Below are 12,839 nucleotides of genomic sequence, written 5' to 3'. Positions count from 1 at the left end.
ACCACCTTCAAATGTACCCGTTATATAATAAAAGGTGAAAATTCTTTATAATTTTGTATTATAAGATGTTGTGATGTCATAGCCTATCGAGAAATTTGAATGCGCGTGACCACGATATGGGTCTGCGTAGATCATGTATTGTGTAGGTCTATGACATGCGTTATGGTGACTGATTTAGAGCAGTTAGGCTCGTGATAAGAGATTGTACGACATGTAGAGCATGTAAGCTTTGTGGGTGTAAGTACGCTACGCATGCAATATTAGGTCAACTTAGTGTTTCAAAACCTCGCTGAATACTAGTTAAGTTAATGACTTACCCTTAAGTGTTCCAATTCCATGAATTTATACGTGTTTTTCCTATTGCAGCTTGCCGTTCCGGAAGATAGAGTCGGTTCACTTGGCATGACCTTGCCTGGGAAAGATGTCACCGATGGTCAGGTATGTTCATGGTTAATAAATTGTCTTGTAATTATTTTGATAACGACAAATATTTTAAACAATTTGAATTATTTTCATTTAAAATAGTTAAAAATATTTTTTAAATGTATCAATCGTATCGAGTTCGAATTTTGAAAGAGTTAGAAGTAAAAAGCCGTACCAAAGTTTTCCTTGATTTATGTCCACAATTTGTTTGCAGGCGCTGTTGGTGGAAGCTCTGATCACGTTCGTGTTGGTGATGGTGGTGCAGGGCGTGTGCGACGCGCGCCGCAACGACATCAAGGGCTCAGGACCACTGGCTATCGGTCTGGCCATCACCGCCTGCCATGCTGCTTGCGTAAGTTCCTTTATTTTTAGGGTCCACATTTTAGATTTTTTTAGTCGCGTGGTCATTTACATTTGTCCACATTGTCATTTTTCAGGACTGAAATGCAAAATAGATTTTTAATAGATAATTTCAATACATGCACATCAGTTATATACTCCAAATATAATATATTTATTTACTTGAAATATATTTTATCCGTGGGGCAATAAATTGCCAGACTGATTTTCCCTCGATCATACTGAGGTAGGTACCTACATAAATATGATTGAGACAATTTGAGTATATCATTGATAGAATAAAAGACCAATTATCCTAATCTATACGGAAACGAACATACGTATCATATTTTAATAAAAATGTTATTTTCCAGATTCCCTTCTCAGGCTCCAGCATGAACCCTGCGCGGTCATTCGGGCCTGCTCTGGTCATGGGTAACTGGACATCACACTGGGTAATTTATATACTTTGTTACATAAAACAGTTTTGTAGTAATATCAAGATCTTAGATCTATATAGGATTTAAGTCGGTCACATAGGCATAGCAATTTAGATAGATAGCAAAAAGGTACCGACCTTGTAGATTAATTTGGAAGGCTGTGTGATATACCTATTATACCTAATATCTTTTATACCTAATCATAATCGTCTAAAGGGGTATTACCTATTTATCTAATGCATCAAAAATATTTTTCCTTGACTTACCTTTATTAGATTTCCATTTGTAAAACCCATCCATCAACGTCTGCCTAAAGATTTTATCGCTGATCAAACGTCCAGTATACCTAGTTATCTAGCTTTACTTAATAAACGAATGTTATCTGTTTTTTGGTGATTAACAAGGATCTTCATTTGAGTTATTTTGCCATAATAACACATCCGAATATTATTACGCATGGAACGTGCCAATTTCTGACCAAATTAATGCCTAAAGCGCAAGAAAACCTTTTGTAACCAATTAGGTACGTGATGCACTGATGAACTTTTTGTTTGAATTGTTTTTTATACTACCCTGCACTAATCTTCGTGTCTACTGTCATTAAATCAATTTACCTACCGAATTCATACGATGTTGTTAGTAAATAAATCATACAATTTTGCTTAATCATTTGACAGATTATTATTGTATAAACTTTATTGCATTTAAATGATAAGTACTTACTGTATAAATGTACCTACTTAGTATTTTTATTTTACGCTTAGGTATATTTAAATAATACATTAAAAAGTCATTACCATTCACCTATAGCTACTGTACCTAGTAGTAGTTAAATAATTTTCAAAAAAGAGAGCCAATATTTTTATAATGATGAGTAAGGTATTCTGTACGTAAATATGTTCTTATTTGTGATGATTGATTATAGTTGGTAATGGCTTAAAGATGGCTTTAACAAGTTAAATTCTAGATCTTACCTACTAGTAACTACATTTACATTTTGTTTATCTTAAAATGTCATGCAGAATATTTTAGGCCCTTAGATAAGTAAAACAACAGAAAATCATATAAACTAGATACCTATATGGCAGAAATAGGGTAGGTAACTTAAGGTAGAAGGCACAAAAAGCGATGATGGTCCGTAAATGGTCAAATCATGGTGTTTTTGCCACTTGATATGCAACTATAACTTTCACTTCATGATAGTGTTCACGTGATCCAGGTTACCGGGTTGACTGTATAATCTCAGATGTATGTTAAATAACTTCAAACATTTCTATGCAATAGTCACATGACGATCGGTCATGATGTAATTTCCTCTACAGACGGTAAATCAATTAATGTTTACTGCAACTGATCACGACAAGCATTTCTTTATTTCCTTCGGCTTAAAGAAATGTTACTATTTGTAAATAGATCGGTAGTAATCAGGGCCGGATTTAAAGATCTAGAGGCCTTGAAGCAACAAAGGAGTGGAGGCCCCCTGGCCCCAAATTATTTTCCGAATAAAATGGAAAAAATTTTCAGTTGAGTTTTTCAATATTTTATTGTGAAACGCAGGTAAGATTCTTGTAGTAGGTATTCATGTTTGTACAAAGTACTGTAGATGAAGGTAAAACAGTGAAAAAAAAAAGGAAAAGATATATTTTTTTTTTACTAGTGTTTACTAGTCGGAATTAAAAAAAAATCCGACGTCTCTAGTATGGGGGCCACTCTTTTGTGGAGGCCCCGGGGCTGCCGCCCCGGTTGCCCTCCCTTGAATGTGGCGTAATACTCTTTTTTAAATGTAGGTTAAATGAAATTATAATTAGCTTTTGGTAAGAACTTTGTATACAATTATGGCATCTAACTTATGAAGTTTTGTTTATCTTTTTTTTCGTATTGTGTTATTAAATTAAGAGTAGGTCTGTAGGTACATTATTGTGCTTTTATCGGTATCTTAGACATTACTATGCAATCTACTACTTGCATCTGGTATCTAGAAATTTCCACATTGGTGATAGTTGCTTACAAATGTAATTTCTTTTCCAGGTATACTGGGTTGGTCCGATAGTTGGCGGCGTGATCGCAGGGCTCGTGTACAGATTTATCTTCCGCATCGGCAAGAGCGACGAGAGCGGCTCCTACGACTTCTAAACGCGATCACCGAAAAACTCATTGTGCCTTACTAAGTATAGGTACCTGCACTCTCGCATAACCTTGTTTAAGATTCCAGTATTTTAGTGCTACGAAAATAAGAAGTCTGCTATATGGACTAGCATTTAAGTATCTAAATTTTAGACTAACTACGGTGTTGACGCTTTATTTTTGTATCAATGTTATGCGAGAGAGCCGTCGTATAAGCCCATTGATAGAATTGTATTCTGGTCATTGGTCTCATAGTAAACAGAAATTACATATCTGTGTATATTACATTACGTGTATTGAAATATTTATCCATGGGCTTGTACTGCTATTATTTTATTTTACTGCTTCAGATTTCCAAATATCCAAAGTGAATGTTTTAAGTTAATAAACTTTCTATCTTTATCGGGGCTACAAAATTGAGTGATAACAATCTTTTATATATTGTAAAAGACTTCATAAGGTGCATGTAAGATAAAACTTAGGCCGTAAGATAGAATATACAAAAGTATTAAGTAAGTCTTATTTATATTATGTGAATAAAGTACGATAAGGAATAAGTATGATGATGTTCAATATCAAGATAATAATTATAATATTATTATATTTTTATTGGAATGCCTGCGGTTGGTGAGAGCAACGTAATCACTAACCAGGGATGATTGTTGTAGGGCAAAGTATACTTTGCCAACAATAACTCATACAATGTTTATTGCGAAATAAAAGTATTCAGTATAACATGTTGGTTTAATTTATTTTTCTAAGTGCGTTTAAGGTGCAACCCTCTTATGTGTCTTATTTGTCTCTCCCGTAAATATTGCAATTGTATTCACAAAACTTTACATAATTTATGTACAGATGATCGGATATCTAGCTTACGACACAATGTCTGCCTGGCCGATCGAAACTCATAGATGTGAAATGGCATATTATAGGAATGTTTGTCGTGTCGCTTTAAAATACGGTCTTCCTAGAAGTAGAATTACTTATTTCCTAAACTCTGATATAAGTGGGCGAAAAGAAAGTTCCTCCCATATACGTCATACGACGGACGATACGATTACGATAAAGCACAACTCCAAAAGGACAGTCCTGTCTCTAAGGATTGAACCTTGAACTCTTTGCCTAACCGATGTGCCAAGTCGCGTATGAATAAACAGCAATGTATAAAAAACGACCTCGTTGTTAACATTTTAAAGAAATTAATTGTTTAATTGAGGAGATAGTTGGTGCGGGCTGAAATAGACTGTGTGCCTCAACTAAATACCGCGGCTTTAGAATGTCGTTTGGTGGACAAATAGATACATAACGCTCTGGTTATTCATAATATACTTATTGAAGCATTTAGGTAATACGAAATTAGCAAGTATAATCATTGCTTATCATATGCACTGGTATGCGCTCCCCTAGAACAGTGTTTCTCAACCGGTTGTATATCAGTCATGGGTGGTCTAAAAAAATCATATGATCGCTTGAGTATCTAATAATTTTAGTTCATTGTTATTTTTTAATATGTTGTGGCAAATAACACTCAATTTTCGAACCTTGTGACTCCTGCTCAGATTATAAGCATCACGGTCGTACAGGTCAACAGGTTTTTATTTAATTTATTTTGACTTACACGCCAAAATATAAGGCCTTAGGAAAAGAAACATTATCTAGTGCCCAAAAAGATTTAAAAGCAGAAGGGTGCTGCGCCTTGCTCTAGGGCTGGATTATAAATATATTTCACATCGTATACCATTGACAAAGCTTTTTAGTTCTTAGCTTCGTGTGTGTTGCTAGACAATTGTACCCACTCAAAATTCTAATACTCCGTGCAATAAATCACGCACGACTTATTTATGTACGCATTTAGCTAGCTCAGACTGTTCTACTTTGGATCTAATCAAAAAGGTCATTACTCGGATAATAAAATTATTGTCACAGGCGCGAGTTCTATAGACTAATAGGATTAGCATGATATCAAAGGCTTTGATCTCGTCTATACATCTTGATGTTTTATTAGTTTCGCAACAGTCGTGACTCCCGCGCTCTATCAGTTTCATTGATGCAACACTACGACGATCCCTATTAAAAATATGTCGTAGACTTGTCAAGGTCGAGTCATCAGCAGCTATTGTCGTGCTTTGCGGTGGGAGGTAGAGCGTAATGCTCCAACCCACATTTTCTCAGAAAAGCTGATGTGAGCGATTCAATATAGATGACTTTTAGCTAAAAAAATAGAGAGCATAATAGAGCATAATGAAAAAAAAACACTTGTAAAATTATCTTTCTGTTGCTCTTTTTCTGTTTTAATAGCAACAAGCGATTACTTTTTCTTGTTATACTGTTTCAATATTTTAAAGGTAATAAATACATCACTACTGCACGTTTTCTTTTTTCAATAACAACATAGAATATAAATATAGGAATAAAACACAATTTGGAAGCAGAAATAAATTTATTGAGGCAAATTCAAATACACTAAAAGCTTTCTATAAAGCACCGGAAATTGATTAGACATAGGGTTACATGGATACAGGCTACGTTTTGAATAAATATAATAACATCGATAAACACGTGTACATTGGGTAATTAATATCGTAACATCGAAAGTTCGTTACATCGTTACTGCAATTTATTGAGGAAACGATTCTAACGGCGAGAATGGCCGGGTTCGGTTAGCAGGCCATACATCCATTGTAGGTGAGGCAGTAGGGCCTGAAGGGCCGCCCTCACGGCTGCTCGTCGAGCAGCGCCTGCAGGAAGGCGTCGGGCGCGGGCACGTCGGCGAGCAGGCCGGCCGCGTCGCAGAACTCCGCGAACGACGCGCACGGCAGCAGCTCCTCCGTCAGCGCGCCCACGATGCGCTCCGCCGCCTTCGCGTTCGCCTCGTCGTTGTGCCGGATGTACTCCGCCAGCTTGATCGGCCACTGGTCCACCGTGGTCGCGGCTACGTTCTGATAAATCACGTTTTAAATTAGAATATGTTTCATATATTTTACAATATTTCACTCCTATTCATCGTAAGTGAGCATTGCCGTTCACGAATGTCCGTAATCAACCTCAGATTAGGTTTAAAGTTTTATTTAAGGTCACATACGGATGAATAGCTATTTTGTCTCCTGACTCAACTGTTGTACTACAAAAATAACTAAATCTCCATAATTACAATTAATTCCCGGAAGGTTCCACTACTTCTAAAAGGAATATTACTTTACTTTTAGTTATCATTACTTACTTCATAAATATCAAAAAATATTTAATTTACTACTTAATTATTGTCATATAAATATGTAAGGATAGTCAGTACTTTTAGGCTTATTATTTTAACACAAAAACAATTTAGTACGTTACCTTAAACATGACATTGTAGAGCTGATCGATGATGGCGAGGAAGACGCAGTAGGGCTTGTAGTCGTTCCAGGGCTTGGGCGCGTGGTGGTCGACGGGCAGCGAGCGCATGGCGGGCCCGGCCGGCGCCGCCGCGCGCGCCTGCGCCGTCACCAGCACGCGCCGCAGCATCTCCACGCGGTGCGCGCGCCATCTACACACACACAACCAAGTTAGGCTAACGTTTATATTACGTCATAGTAACACGAAAATAACAAGTAGACAAACAAAAATAGAAGCATTAAGATGCAAGCCATAATGGTTCCAGTAAATTTTATGACACACTTAATAATATTAATGGTTAATCATAAAACATCATTGTTACATTTAAGTTTCATACAACCATACAATATAAAGCAGTCATAGCCCAATGGTTTAGAAACTTGGCCTCTCGTACGAGGGGTCCGAAGTTCAAATCCTAGGCACGCACCTCTGATTTTTCAAAGTTATGTGCGTATTAGAAATTAATTATCACTTGCTTAAAGCGGTGAAGGAAAACATTGTGAGGAAATTTGCATACCTAAGAGATTTGTATAAAAAAATCTCAAAGGTATGTGAAGTCTACTAATACGCACTTGGCTAGCGCGGTGGACTATGGCCTAATCCTTTTTATTCTAAGAGGAGACGTATAACAAAACATAACAATACAAAATAACATAAAAATGCTATAGCTTTTAAACCGTAGTCGACTATACGACCCCAGTGCGCATTGGGGGACTTCTAATTACACACACAAATGTAAAGAACAAATCAAAATGCAAGTCATACTTGGCGTGCGGGTAGAGCAGTAGCATGAGCGTGAGGAAGTAGAGCGGGCCGTCGGCGTCGTGCGCGGCCTCCAGGATGCGCGGCGCCGCCCACGCCAGCGACGCCTCCAGCGCGGACACCTCGCGCGCCGCCACGCGGGTCCTGAGTACAAACAGATTGTCATTTAATGATATCTGTAATAGATTACAAATTTTAAAATATTAAACGTATCATAACCATATTTTTTTTCGTTTATATTACCAAACTACGTTTATTGACAACCATGATAACGTAATTTTTGTATGACTTTGCAATTAGAATAATCCGCGCCAAACTGCTACTCCGCTCTGAAGTTGTTGCGAGCAGATGAAGTCATACAATTTGCTATGGCGACGAAACTCATTTCTATATTCAGAGCGGACTAGCAGTTTGGCGCGGACTATAAAACTGTTACAATACGCTTAATAATCAGTTCTCGAATATTTTATTTGACCTCTAATTCAAGAATATATCCAGCCTGATATGTCCCTAACGATTTCTCATTCAAAGAACAACCCTGATTGTTGTTATTCACTAAAACAAAATTTATTCGATATGAACAAACCTTATTCACGATTATGAAGTAAAACAACAAAATAAAGGAAGATAACTTATACGCGTCTGGCACACTAACACTGTTTACAATATGTCCTAAGCCTGTCTATATCTACTTGAATGTAACATAACACAACGGGGAATGGTCACTTACGTGTTGATAACATAGAGCGCCATGTGCACGAGCGCGGGCACGAGCTGCATGTTGGAGAGCGGGCCGCCGCCGCCCGTGTCGTCGTGGAAGGTGCGGCCGCGCGCGAACCGCAGCAGCAGCAGCTTCAGGTCGTGCACCGTGCACGTGTGCCCGATGTCGCGGTGACCGGTGCACTCCTACACACAAAAGAACGAAATTATAAATAAACAGTAAAAACATGGAATACGAAAATTAAAAAATATATGTTAATAAAAGTTACGCATTTACATAATAGCATACAATTACATTTTTAGAACAGGGATGTTTTAACCAACGTTAAATAATATAGGTTCAGTGTTCGAAACATAATCTTACGGAATATAATTGAGGAAACAAAAACAACAACTTACATGGTCCTTTAGACTTAGTAAGAATTTAACGACATGACATGTAATATAGGTAATTTATTTAAACACTGTGAAGTGAAGTGAATTTATGAATAACGTTACCTGTAAGTACGTAGTATGACGTGCCAGGCAACTAGCGTACGCGGACTCCGGTACGTGTGGTCCCCAGAGTGGCAGCAACCCGTTGCAGCGGGTTGAAGCGTTTTGCAAAGCCGCGCTTTCCCATTCATCCCTACAAAATAGTCAATAAAATTTTATTACCGGAATGTAACATAAGGAATGTTCTCTCATTTTTTAATAGAACTGTTTTGTAAATAACAATGTAGAGAATCTAACACGTTTGCAACATATGTTTTGGATCTCAATACATCTGCAGTGCAGTCTGAATATTATTTTTTATCTGTTTTTTCCTTCATATATGCCTCAATGGCTCACAAAATAAATGTTTTTTTTTTCTTGATATTAATTAAGCTTGTGTATCCACTCACCGAGCGCGCGCGAGCCTGACGGCGGACATGTGGCACTCGACGTGCACGATGTTGTAGTGCGACACCGTGGTGTAGCCGAGCGTCTTGCGTGCGCGCACCTCGAACTCCTCCACCGGACAACGCTTCGTGAACGTGTAGATGCCCAGCACCTATGTGTTATAAATTAATTAGAATATGTTTAAAGTTAAGTGTAAAAATATGCTGTGAAATTAAATTGTATCACTGTGTAATAAATGTTTCCTGTCTATAGTCTATCTTTCCTACTGTATCCACGCATAAAATAAGTAACATCAGTTCGAATTCAAGTCGCTAGTATATTTTACGCATTGTAAGTCCCGCAGTGTCCATTTCTGCACACGAACGTACAGACTTTAATTCGTATTATATCTTCATATAAGAATTTAAAGTCTGTACGTTCGTGTGCAGAAATGGACACTGCGGGACTTACAATGCGTAAAATATACTCGTATTATATCTTCATATAAGAATTTAATTACCACTAATTTTAGTTAACCTATGTAAAGCGTGAGTATAAAACCGCCGGTATAAAACCCTAAATGCTCGAATACTATACAATATCAAATGTGTCCAACTACTCGCGCGTGAGTAGTGTGATCTAATCTAGTAAATCCTTCTCATTCACATATGTATCGTCGAAGAACCGCTCACCTTAGTGGGCTGGTACTTGTACCCCTCGCGGCAGATGCAGCAGACGGCGCCGGCCTCCTCGGCGAGCTCGGCCACCTGCTGCGTGAGCGAGCACTGCGCCGTCACCTGGCCGCGCTCGTTGCTGCGCATGCCCAGCGCGCCCAGCTGCCGCTCGCGCACCGCCATCGCGAGACGCTTCTTCTCCTACACGATCGCAAAAATGAAGTATAGTTACAATTTTCGCATATAGACATATCTAACCCAGTTTATTGCATATAAGGGCATATTATTTACTATGACGTTGAATAATAATCAAAAACACACATGAAATATAATTAATTTACGTCATGTAGACATATCTCACTGTACAAGTACTATTACTTTTCTGATAAAAAGGATATAGCAAGTATCCACATTTTGCTGTTTATTTATAAAAAAAAAAACCCTACTAACAATCTTAAAAACAGTCTTTAACCACTTTAAATTCGTTCAATTTACTAATAAAATTATTTGATTTCAGAAAATTCATCGGTTTACCATTAACCAAAGAAGTGTTATGGATTTTCTCAAATTACTTATTAATTAGTCGTAAGCTATAAAAAATAACAATATAAATTTATGTAATTCACACTGACCTGTCGGGTGAACTCGCGAACCTGTTGCACCTTGGCGGCGCACTGCGGCTGCGAGCGCAGCGCCTCCAGCAGGTTCTCCGCGAGCGAGCCCACGTGCTCGCCCGACGACACCTGCTCCAGCCGGTGCACGATCGGGATCACGTTTTCGCACACCAGCATCTAGTATTCGCAATAACACTTTTTGTACTTTATTCATATCTTCAGTAGTGATCATCGTAATGTTTTACGGGTAACCCATTCGTAAAACATTACGATGATCACATTGTCACATAGAGTGAGGATATACAACATACGATTGGATATTCGTATTTAAGATATCTATAGCCATCTTTTTGTATACTTTTAATTGATTACTGACAAAGAATTAAGTTATGGTGATGTTAAAAAAATTATTGAGAAGGTAAAAAAAAGTTTTACCTTAGATTTACAAAAGAAGTGCATACCTGGGTAGGTTCATGATCAGCGGCCAAGCCAGTGAGGAAGCGCAGGATATACTTGAGCGCGGGCCGGCTGATGAACTCTTTCAGTTCGTCCGAATCCGTGAACACTAATGTTGGTTTCACGCATGGTGCATGTTTCTGTAAACAGAAAAATATTTTACTTCTAAAGTATTGCTCTTATTACGATTCAACCACATAACAAGGAAAAAAATCGCAAAACTTAGTTTTCCTCAAATGATCAAAAACTATTTCTAAAAGAATAATAAAATTCTATATTTATGCACCACAATATACTCCAACGCGTCGCGCACTACGCCCAGCGATATCAGATAGTCCTTGAGCGTGCCTCCAACAGAGTTCCTCTCGATATTAGCACACAGCACGCAGAACAACTCCATGCGGAACTCCTCCTCTGTCCATTGTTCCGAGTCCAGCTTATCGAAGTCCAGCACCGGCTTGAAGTGGTCCACCAACATGGCCATTTTGAGATCATTGCCATATACCAAGGCGGCCAGGACGCGTGTGAGATGACCAAGCGCGACTGAGTTGTTACGGATTCCTGAACATAAGTAAATAATTAATATTCCAAAAGTCCACAATATAATAAAAAAATTAGGAAACAAAATTATAATATTTCATTCATGTTTCTTGCCTGGACATTCGGTACAATTAAGCAGAGCTTGTACATATTCGGGTCCGCCAAACGTGAGCGAAAATTGCAAGAACGACTCGAGGCTTTCACTGGCCGCTACAGTGAGAATACGCTCCATTATCTAAAAAAAACAGTTAAATAGGAACATTATTTATAATAATAACATTAATAACTCTGTATGTAGACTGTACGTTTCTTATGCAGGGACACGAGAAATTAACATCCTTACTAATATTATAAATCCGAAAGTAACTCTGTCTGTCTGTCTGTCTGTCTGTCTGTCTGTCTGTCTGTCTGTCTGGTTGTCTCTTCTTCACGCCTAAACCACTGAACCGATTTTAATGAAATTTTGTACAACGATAGTCTGAGACCCGAGAAAGGACATAGGATAGTTTTTATCCCGGAAATCCCACGGGAACTAGGGATGGCGATCTAAGGTCGATTAATCGGAGAACCGATCTTTTGGACCCAAAAATCGATTATTTTAATCGATATTAGTAAGGATTGAATCGTAAACTATGCATTTGATCAAGTGATGATCTTTAGCGAAGTTTTCAGTTTTATGTATGTTAGTATGTCATATTTTTTTCTTTTAAACGCGGGCGAAGCCGCGGGCAAAAACTAATTTGTAATAAAAATATGTTACATGTCATTTAAAAAAAAATGGGTCAATAGGTATACGGTACCTATATATTTTAAATATCAATAAACACAATATAGACTCCCCTGGATATTCCCTCTCCCCTGAATATTCAAATGTACAGATAAAAAATGAATTTACGGGCGGAAAATATTTAAACACGTGGAAGTATGGCAATGTGCATTAGTTACAATGCGCCAAACACATGTAACGTGCGTACCTCCAGCAGCTGGTAGACGAGGTGCGCGCGCGGCATGTCGCGCTCCTCGTCGGCGGCGAGGTGCAGCGCGTGCAGCAGCGTGGGCAGCGCGCGCGTGTCGGCGCGCGTCAGCACGCGCACGCAGCGCCGCACGCGCGCGCACAGCGCCAGCAGCCGCAGCAGCGTCGAGCACAGCGCGCGCGCGCACCCCACGCGCTGGATCGCCGCCAGCCGCTGCAGCATCACTTCCAACCCGCCTACGGTGGAGTTATCGAAGTCAAATTGTGATGAATTGATGAAACTTATTAACATACTCTATCATTTTTCAATCTCCAAGAAATGCTTTAAAACGCACCACAATCAGCCAGTACGTTAGCCATGCGGTAGACTTGCTCGTCGTCTACGGCTTCAGCGTTGGTCTGGCTCAGGGTCTCCACGAACTCTTCAGTGGCGTCGCCAAGCAAGCCTCGCATACGGTATACTACTCGCATCGCATCTACTCCTTCGCCTGATGTACACCAAACCTAGGCAAACAAGAAACAATATAAGGTACTTAAA

At 38.7% G+C, this 12,839-nt stretch overlaps 2 protein-coding genes across 20 annotated transcripts in view; one reads left to right on the top strand and one right to left on the bottom strand.

The window, feature by feature from the left end:
• The window catches only part of Drip (aquaporin homolog protein drip), a 70,771-nt gene extending 66,710 nt beyond the window's left edge, over positions 1-4,061 (top strand). For all 3 annotated transcript variants that reach the window (XM_073079116.1, XM_073079118.1, XM_073079117.1), the window contains 4 exons: positions 367-438; positions 638-775; positions 1,137-1,217; positions 3,231-4,061. In XM_073079116.1, the coding sequence (XP_072935217.1) occupies positions 367-438; positions 638-775; positions 1,137-1,217; positions 3,231-3,335 (396 nt within the window). In that variant the 3' untranslated portion in view covers positions 3,336-4,061. The remainder of the gene's footprint in view (positions 1-366; positions 439-637; positions 776-1,136; positions 1,218-3,230) is intronic.
• A 1,686-nt stretch (positions 4,062-5,747) lies between these two features.
• Positions 5,748-12,839, bottom strand: part of poe (E3 ubiquitin-protein ligase-like protein poe) — a 49,153-nt gene continuing 42,061 nt past the window's right edge. For all 17 annotated transcript variants that reach the window (XM_073079097.1, XM_073079102.1, XM_073079099.1 and 14 more), the window contains 13 exons: positions 12,637-12,805; positions 12,303-12,538; positions 11,443-11,563; positions 11,075-11,349; positions 10,794-10,928; positions 10,351-10,509; positions 9,737-9,919; positions 9,068-9,216; positions 8,682-8,811; positions 8,194-8,369; positions 7,467-7,607; positions 6,663-6,852; positions 5,748-6,265 (listed from right to left, as the gene is read on the bottom strand). In XM_073079097.1, coding sequence (XP_072935198.1) covers positions 6,041-6,265; positions 6,663-6,852; positions 7,467-7,607; positions 8,194-8,369; positions 8,682-8,811; positions 9,068-9,216; positions 9,737-9,919; positions 10,351-10,509; positions 10,794-10,928; positions 11,075-11,349; positions 11,443-11,563; positions 12,303-12,538; positions 12,637-12,805 — 2,289 coding nt within the window. In that variant the 3' untranslated portion in view covers positions 5,748-6,040. The remainder of the gene's footprint in view (positions 6,266-6,662; positions 6,853-7,466; positions 7,608-8,193; positions 8,370-8,681; positions 8,812-9,067; positions 9,217-9,736; positions 9,920-10,350; positions 10,510-10,793; positions 10,929-11,074; positions 11,350-11,442; positions 11,564-12,302; positions 12,539-12,636; positions 12,806-12,839) is intronic.

This window comes from Epargyreus clarus, unplaced genomic scaffold (assembly GCF_041222505.1).
Source record: "Epargyreus clarus isolate Ecla_fem2 unplaced genomic scaffold, WU_Ecla_fem_2.2 ptg000014l, whole genome shotgun sequence".
Lineage (NCBI taxonomy): Eukaryota > Metazoa > Arthropoda > Insecta > Lepidoptera > Hesperiidae > Epargyreus > Epargyreus clarus.
This window is presented reverse-complemented; position numbering and strand designations above follow the sequence as displayed.